This window comes from Etheostoma spectabile, chromosome 7, assembly GCF_008692095.1.
Source record: "Etheostoma spectabile isolate EspeVRDwgs_2016 chromosome 7, UIUC_Espe_1.0, whole genome shotgun sequence".
Lineage (NCBI taxonomy): Eukaryota > Metazoa > Chordata > Actinopteri > Perciformes > Percidae > Etheostoma > Etheostoma spectabile.
Window position 1 is genome coordinate 7,186,561 of NC_045739.1, and position 8,906 is coordinate 7,195,466.

General features: G+C 37.2%; 1 protein-coding gene across 1 annotated transcript in view; it reads left to right on the forward strand.

The window, feature by feature from the left end:
• The window catches only part of slc9a8 (solute carrier family 9 member 8), a 21,719-nt gene extending 14,746 nt beyond the window's left edge, over nt 1-6,973 (forward strand). Inside the window, exons 10-16 of the mRNA XM_032521194.1 lie at nt 125-230; nt 318-434; nt 519-601; nt 717-828; nt 1,911-2,131; nt 2,741-2,887; nt 5,415-6,973. Coding sequence (XP_032377085.1) covers nt 125-230; nt 318-434; nt 519-601; nt 717-828; nt 1,911-2,131; nt 2,741-2,887; nt 5,415-5,528 — 900 coding nt within the window. The 3' untranslated portion in view covers nt 5,529-6,973. The remainder of the gene's footprint in view (nt 1-124; nt 231-317; nt 435-518; nt 602-716; nt 829-1,910; nt 2,132-2,740; nt 2,888-5,414) is intronic.
• Nucleotides 6,974-8,906: the final 1,933 nt, after the last annotated feature.

Below are 8,906 nucleotides of genomic sequence, written 5' to 3' on the forward strand. Positions count from 1 at the left end.
TGTGTGTGTGTGTGTGTGTGTGTGTGTGTGTGTGTGTGTGTGTGTGTGTGCGCGCACGAGCAAGCTTTAAACTCCTGTTTGTTTGTAAAGTCATTTTATTTAAATTCCCTAACTCACTGATTAGTTTTTAAAACACTTTGATCTGAGGAAGACTCCTTCACTGGAGTTTGGCATGATGATCATCTTTGCGTACCTGCCCTATGGCCTGTCAGAAGGCATCAAACTGTCTGGTAGGTACACACACAGGCACATACTTATTGATGCATGCCAAAGAAGATTTACTTCTTTTTAATGCCATTCTTTCTCTTCACCTACAGGAATAATGTCCATCCTGTTTGCGGGAATTGTGATGTCGCACTACACCCATCACAACTTGTCTCCTGTCACCCAGATCCTCATGCAGCAGACACTGCGCACAATGGCCTTCATGTGTGGTCAGTGAAACCTATATTTTTTTTCCTTTTTTGTTTTTTACTTAACAACCAATTCTCACTATTTATTTATTTTTTCCTCTCCAGAGACATGTGTGTTTGCCTTCCTTGGTCTCTCCATCTTCAGCTTCCCTCATAAGTTTGAATTATCTTTCGTCATCTGGTGCATAGTAAGGGCTCTTTTTTTTTTTTTTTAATGTTATCTGAATGTTGATTTAACTCATGGTGATCGTTCCCATATTTTCCCCATGATTGTCAGTGTGACCACTGTTGTTCTCTCCATAGGTCCTGGTTCTTCTCGGCCGAGCAGTAAACATCTTCCCTCTGACATTCCTGCTAAACTTTTTCAGGGACCACAAGATCACACCCAAGATGATGTTCATCATGTGGTTTAGTGGTGAGATGATACGGTGAACCCTTGGCCCCTATTTTAACAATCTAAGTGCACGGCGTGAAGTGCTTGAAGTGAAAGCGCCAGTAACCATAATAACATGTTATATAAAATATATAGATATTCACAACAATACTAGTTTACATTGTAATATTTTTATTTTTAATCTTTTGCATGTTTGTGTGCTGCTCCTTGTGTGTGTAACTAGCATAGTGTGCGTGCACATTTTACTAAAGCGGTGTTAAAATAACTATGAAATGCAGCGCTATTGACTTTAGACCAGGTTTTTGTTGTTCAACGCGTAGTCACTTTCCGCTGCCTCAAGATACCAATACGTCAAGAATGCACCTGAACACACCTCCCTGTAAGCCCAGGATGCACATGGGCACAGAGATGGGCGCAGGTGCATTTGCTATTTAAACATTGTGGGTGCTGGACAGGAAATTGACAACTGGGTCAGCTTTTAACTAGCAAAGACACTTGCGTCGGGCTTTGCGCCGCGCTGCACGGGTGCAGGATAGGGCCCTAAGTCTGATGTGTCACAAGAATGACTGGCAGTCAGCTCTTTGCTAGTGTCCAAGCCTTGATCATTGTCCTAACATAATGTGCATGTCTTTAAGTAAAAAAGAAAGTAGTAACAAATAGACCTAGTCAATAAGTCGATCGGTAGGAAATTAAAACCGTTTTGATAATTGATTGTTTGTTTTTTTGCTTCTCAAATGTGAAAATGTGCTGCTTTTCTATGTTATACTGTATGGTAGTAAACTGACTTGTCTACATTTTGGGAAATTGGTTCAATGAGCATTTTCACTATTTTCTGACATTTTATGGACAATAAGATCAATCAACAGAAATAAAAACAGATTCATCCATAATGAAATTAATTGCTATTTGCATATATAAAAAAAAAGCAATTAAAACATATCAAGTATACTAGTTTCCGAATGTAAGTTTACATTATATAATTTAATTAAGTGTACATTTTAATAATATTTACAATGTTTCTGCGGATAAACAATTTCAAGTACGTGTGTTCTCCTTTAGCCATTTCATAATCTTATTTCTTCGTCTTCTTCTTTGTCTGGTAGGTTTGCGAGGTGCTATCCCCTACGCGTTGAGCCTTCATCTGGGCCTGGAGCCCATTGAGAAACGTCAGCTAATTGGTACCACTACCATCATCATCGTTCTCTTTACCATCCTCCTCATGGGGGGCGGAACCATGCCACTCATTCGCATAATGGACATCGAGGAAAGCCAGTCCAGGCGTAAGAGCAAGAAAGACATCAATCTCAGCAAGACAGAGAAAATGGTAATGGATGAAGCACTTTGATTCCACTTCGATCTGTAGACACTGGCTGAGGCTGCATTGGTAATGGCTGCGCCATCGTCTGCCTTCAGATCCTTACTGTTCTCTTTAGAGCGAAAATCATCAAAGGGTTGCTTGTGGTTTGTGTGAAAGACACTGACTCAGCGGGGAGCAAACCATCACATCATCATCACAGAGATGAAAACTCAGTAACAGCAAAACTTAGAAAAATACAAATAAACCCTAACTGACATTAATACATTTCCCAGATATACCATAATATACAAGCTATTATGTGACTTTGTTAGCTCAAACTCTAGATAATAGGTCATTCTTTTGAAGTACGTCCTACCATTGAAGTCACTGACGGCATGTGGTGGTGTGTTTGCATGACTTTTGTATTCAGCATGTGAAGTCTTCCAGAGCTTAGCAGTAGGGCTGCACGATATGAGGAAAAACACCCAGTACTATTAATTCAGAATGGTTTGACATACATTTTGCCTTTAGCAAATACCCCCCCCCCCTGCACTGACCTGCCTCATTTGTTGGTCCCTCTCATTTCAGTTCATTATATCAATTCATCTGTTCTCTCTGCTCCTCCTTTCTCTCCAGGGTAATACTATTGAGTCAGAGCACCTATCAGAACTAACGGAGGAGGAGTACGAGGCTCATATCTACCAGAGACAAGATCTGAAGGGCTTTTTGTGGCTTGATGCTAAATACCTTAACCCTTTCTTCACTCGCAGGCTCACCCAAGAGGTAAGTAAGGGAGACACAAATTCTCTAAGTCACCTGGGCCTTAGTTACAACCCCTAAACATATACTGAACCAAATTTTAAAGGCAACACTTTTGTTTTTGCTCCCCTTTTTCATTATCTGAACTCAAAGATCTAAGACTTTTCCTACATACCCAAAACAATTATTTCTGTCATATATTCTTCACAAGTCTGTCTAAATCTGTGTTAGTGAGCAATTCTCCTTTGCCAAGAAAATCCATCCGAAAACCAGTCAGGATGATCTGGGGTTAGGGTTCATCCGTGAAGAGAACACCTCCTCCAAGGTGCCATACGCCATCAAATGTGATCTTTTGCCGACTCAAGTCAAGAGAGAGAGAAGCCTTTTTATTGTGGCAAGACTAGACAGATTGTGCACATTTTGTTAATATTTGAGAGAAATAATCCTTTTGTGTACATAGAAAAAGTCCTATCATCATCATCTAAGCTCATGAAAAATAGAATAGTTTATAATTTTGGTCAGTGTGTTTTTATTGTTTTCTGAACATACTGGTTTGCGTTCTGACCTTGTGTTGTAAACAGTAAATACTGCTGTAAATACCAATTTGGTGAAGCTTGTAATTGTTATTGTTGAGACGGTCAGAGGTGGGGATTTGGTCCTTATTTGTGAAGCCATACAGGGATACTTAAGTATTTATTTCCCCGTTTCAGGCACTCAAGGACTAAATGACTGCACTGAGGTTTTGCACAGGCTATATAAATAAGAAGCAGCTTTGGTGTACCTTGCACGTTTGGGCTCACGCAATAAGTTTTAAAGGCTTTTCCTTTTTAAATAGCACAAAAATTGGGAACAGGGAATGTTATTCTCTGAATTATCCGCTGCAGCTAATTTATCACTGCTGACTGACCACTGCGGCAGAGGACAATGCAACTGAGATGAAACGTCTTTGGAAAAAGCAGGGGTCATCCTGTCGCCTGAAGCCTTTTCCAGCTCACTGTGGCTGTCTCTACTATTCCTCCTTATTAATATTAAAAAAAAGATTGGCTGACCCAGGGTTTCCATGGCGTCTTAAAAAGTCTCAAATTTAAAAATCTAAATTTTTTAGGCTTAAAAAATTTAAAATTGGTATTGTGTTCTAGATCTTAAATAATTTGCATATGTCCATGTTTTGCCACCTCTAAAGCTCATTAAAATGCTTTTTCTTGTGATTTTTATAGTTTTTTTCTTTCAATAGTCCAAATATAATTTGCTGTTTATGTACAGATTATTATTACTCTGTCGCTTTTTATTCAATTTGAATACATTTATTTACTTGGCAAGTACTTTTGTGACTCTGCATTTCGTTGTACTTTAATGTTGTGATATAGGTCTTAAATTTAATTTATAAATTTCTTAAAAAGTCTTGTAGAAACCCTGCTGACGTAAAAGCACAGACTAAGTCCATATCTGATAAATTAGACCTGTTTTTATTCTTCAGAATAGCACTGCTAATGAAGCTCTGCTTACTTGGTGACACATTGCATTTCCTATAATTTATTCACAATAAAAGCATAATATTTATAATAATAATTTCCTGTAGGCTAAGAAAATATCCCCCATAGTCGTTTTGCAACTTTAAGACATATATGGCAGTCAGCTCTGTTTATTTCCTATTGCTGCCTTAAAATGTCCATGTCATGAAAAAAATCACTTTTTCTGGGATTTAGGGTGTTATTTGGTGTCTCTGGTGCTTGCACACGCATACAAACTTGGAAAAAAACTATCCATGCTGTTTTGAGTGAGATTCAGGTTTCTGAATGTCCTCTGCCTCCAGTCTCTGTGTGAGCTGTTCAAAATCTGCACGGCTTTCTACGTCACTAGCCGAGACGAGGTGGCTAACCGTAGCACATGCTAGCGCTAGCATGCTAGCTCGTTCTCAATGGCAAAACAATGCTACAACACACACTAGTTCACCACAATCTACAAAAGAACTACTTACATTTCCCTGTTCTGCAGGTATATTACAAGTGCACAACTGCCTTGTACTGACCAAAGTTGGAGAAAGAGTTATCTAGCAGATGTGATCTTACCTAACTACTGCTAGGTAAGATCACATCACCATGGAAATTTATTCTGGTACAACCTCAAAATTATGAACCTGAAAATGAGCATAATATGGGCAGTTTAATGTGGATTGCCAAACCTCAATGGTACACAATGTATTCCTTTGGTAATTAGTTAAATATCACTTCCTTGTGTAGCAGCCCTTGTCATTATGATTTACAGTCCTTTCCTCCCAAATTGCTGGTGCGCAAGTCATACATTATAAAATAAACGGCATGGGGAAAAATGTCAAACTCAGCCAAAAATACACCAACAACATATTTTATGTTAAATCAGCATCTGTCAGAGAAAGCTTCATCAAATTGAATTTTGCTGCTGACCAGGGCTACTTTTTTAATGTTATTTTTGTCTTCACCTTGACCAGTTCATAGTCAGTGTTTCTGTATGTTTATTGATTCTTGCATGGGAGCTGATGTGCCGACTTGTGTGTGTACCGTGTGTCTCACAGGACTTGTTACATGGCCGAATCCAAATGAAGACCCTGACCAACAAGTGGTACGAAGAAGTTCGCCAGGGACCCTCAGGCTCAGAGGATGACGATGATGAAGCAGAACTTCTGTGAACTGAACACACGCTTTGTATGTAAGCCTACTTTTCAGTGTCAGTCACATGCACTTCTTGTTTGTTCACCTGCCACCAACTTTATGTGACAGAGAAGTCTCAGTCAGTGCCCACAGAGCATTTTTAGTACACAAAGTGGGCTGTCATGTGTCAAATCACAGTGGAGTGCCAGTAAAAACAAATTACAAAAATTCTAACACTAAATTAAACAGAAAAGAAAAATAATCTGTGAAATGATATTTCTCATAGAATGTCATATTGTTACTTGCTAGAGAAAGTTTTTTTATTTTAATCCTGCAAAACTTTTGGGTGTATTGTTTTCTTTCATGAAGGTCTGGGTCTGAAGGGAAGACGGCAATGTGACAGCTATGTGATGCAATACTCAAGCTAGGGCTGGGCGATAGGGACAAAAAATCAAATATCACAAAGTGTTTGACCAAATACCTTGATATTGATACCACAACATTATTGTAGTGTTGACTATTGGTGTTTCTACAAAATATTTACACAATGAGATTTTTGATAAATAATCAACAGTAATGTGCATGTAATGACTAAGTGGGTAAATGCAAATAATAGTTACAACAGTCTGGTAAGTTCAGAAAATGACATTACTGTAATGCAGCATTTAAAACCAAGAAAAGACACTTATGAAACACTTATTCCATATTACGGTATCCAAAATCTAAAACGATATCTAGTCTCATATCACAATATTGATATAATATCAATATATTGCCCAGCTCTAACTCCAGCACTTTTTAAATTTTTCTCTTCACTTTTGTATTTGTTTGTCTTCGTGTGGCACTAAGGTTTACTTTGGGTCAGGGGAAGGATGAAACATAATGTCGCTACAAGCTACATTTTTAAAGTGGGATTTTTAATAAGCCCCAGGTTTCTGCTTTGAATAGCTTCCTGTTGAACTAGATTTAATTCTCTCTGGGTCTTCACATTTGTTTGAATGAATGATTCTGACTGTTGACTCATATATTCATAGATAGGTAATGAAGAGAAAGTACCAGAAGTGATGCAAGAGCTACCACTACACCTTACAGCAAAGAAGTAAACAAAGAGAATTGCAGGAGAGAGTTGAAGCTAATGAAATGCCTTACGTAAAACTAATAACTTTCAAAACTTAAAACATCTAGCTTACAGGAGGACAATTACGTTCCAGGAATTTGGAAATGGCCTTTATTCCAATTATGGTTCGTTTGGTTTCACTAAATCTTAATGTAAGTAAAGTAAAACTTTTGTGATTTTTCACTTTGAGTTTCTTATGAAGATGGGCACCAATGAATGTGTGGTTAAATTGAAATAATGTCTTGTGAATGTAATCTATTTTGTTTTATTTATTTATGAAATGTTTGTGGGATCAAGGGTTTTATACAAGCTCTATGAGCTGCTGAATTATAGAAAACAAATCTATAATAAAAAATATTGACATTTTATGTTGTACAGATTGCTAATTTAATGAGGGAGAGCTCTATCTCTTAAAGAGTTAGTCTTTTTACTGCATTTTACAAATACCTTGTGGAATGTTTTTGAACCATTCCTATTTGTTGAGGTATCTTAAGTAGACAGAAGTATTGACAGTATTTATGATCTGTGTCCTGCAGTCTTAAAAATGCAATTTCAACATGAGAGAACTTTAAGTGGAACTGTAATAAATTTTCTGCTAAATAAACCATAGGTAATTTAGGGAGTATTGAAATACTGAATAACAAATAGGAAGTGAACATCACCTGAACAAGTCAACTCTTCACATGCATAGGTAAATATATCAGTCTTACCTACTAAAATTGGATCTAGTTCCTAAAATCACAAAAGTGACTATATGGAACTTTAAAATGTTTCTGAAACTGTAATTTTTCATCTCATGACCATAAAGGACCTATAACAGTAATAGAAACTAACAGTAAAAACAATGCTTTTTCATTCTATTTTTTATTAATGCCACTGCCTGGGTCCGATTTTTCTTGCAAAGTCACAAAACGATTTACGGCTGGTAGACGGCGCTACAGAGAACACATTCTGAAGGGTCACAGATTTTGACAGAACACAGGAGAAGCCTGTGTTAGTGAGTATGCAGGAAAAAAGGTAGCAGGAGATTTCTTTATGTGGGCCTAATTGGATTTTAACTTTATTTTAGAAGTAATCTGCTGTAGTTATGACTGATCCTGGGGCAAGACCATCACAGAAGAGAAAGAAACAAACAACTAAAAGCTGAAAGTGAAAGACAACATGCAAAACCCAAGTTACACTAAGTCTGGATTTCAACAGATAGAGACAATTATGGGATTGTAATTAATTCAAAAGTGACCCCAAATTGGCCCTTAGGTATGTAATATAGCATGGCTGAATTTGAATGCACACAGAGGCCAGTACGTCAAGTATTTTTTAGTTTTTGAAAGTATTTGGTGCAAAGTGCTTTTTTGTAATATACATTTACAACCTGCAGGGGGGGGCCTAAATCCACAGCATCGATCCATGAAAGATTAAAGGTAGAGTAAGTGATGGTTATCCAGTCAATGTTTGTGCAGCATTGCTTACTGCAGCTTTAATAACTCCTCACAACAGTGGATGGCAGTGCTACACTATTTACTTTTTATTACCCAGGTATACTCAATAAGCCCGTCCACTGTGCATTATATATAATTCTACTGGTTGACATGAATGTAATAGTAGGGGAAAGGTATAAATCACAATTTCCAGCTATTTTCTGCATATGCAATTATAATATGTACAAAATGCTTAGATTACAGAGCTCAACCTACTCTATATAGTGAACTGATACAGCCACAGAGCATTTATTGCTCAGCCTTCATTTACTCCCATCTGTATATAGTAATAAATACTATTATGTATTGTTTTTTGCTGACTGGTGACTCCATGAAACAATATGCATAGCTACACATTGACCAATTTTCTGATAGTGTAGTTCTGCAGTTTCTAATAAGATAGACCGCTAGTAATACACATTCAAAACAGATATTTCATCTTCAATAATTTTGTTTTCTGCCAGCAAGTGTAAAGCAGGCTAATTTCGTTTGCTCTCATTTATTGCATGTTAATACTCTACTTCAAAGACTCACAGTTTAGGTCTGTCTTTCTTTCTCTTGTTTAAACAGATAAAACAGCAGTATATATGTCATGTTTCATAAGCTCTTGTTATTCTTCCGGTCCCTAAATCCTAAACTGTGATCTATTCACTATCACCTGTTCCAAATTTCTGAAAAAAAAGAGTGGAACAAGTATCATAACTCAAGATATCATTGGTTGATTTACAATGTTCTTTTAGATTTGATGAAAGCTCAATAAGCACACAGTGAGTAAATCCCACCAGATTGCCCACCAAATAGCAAATGAAGATGTGTTGGTT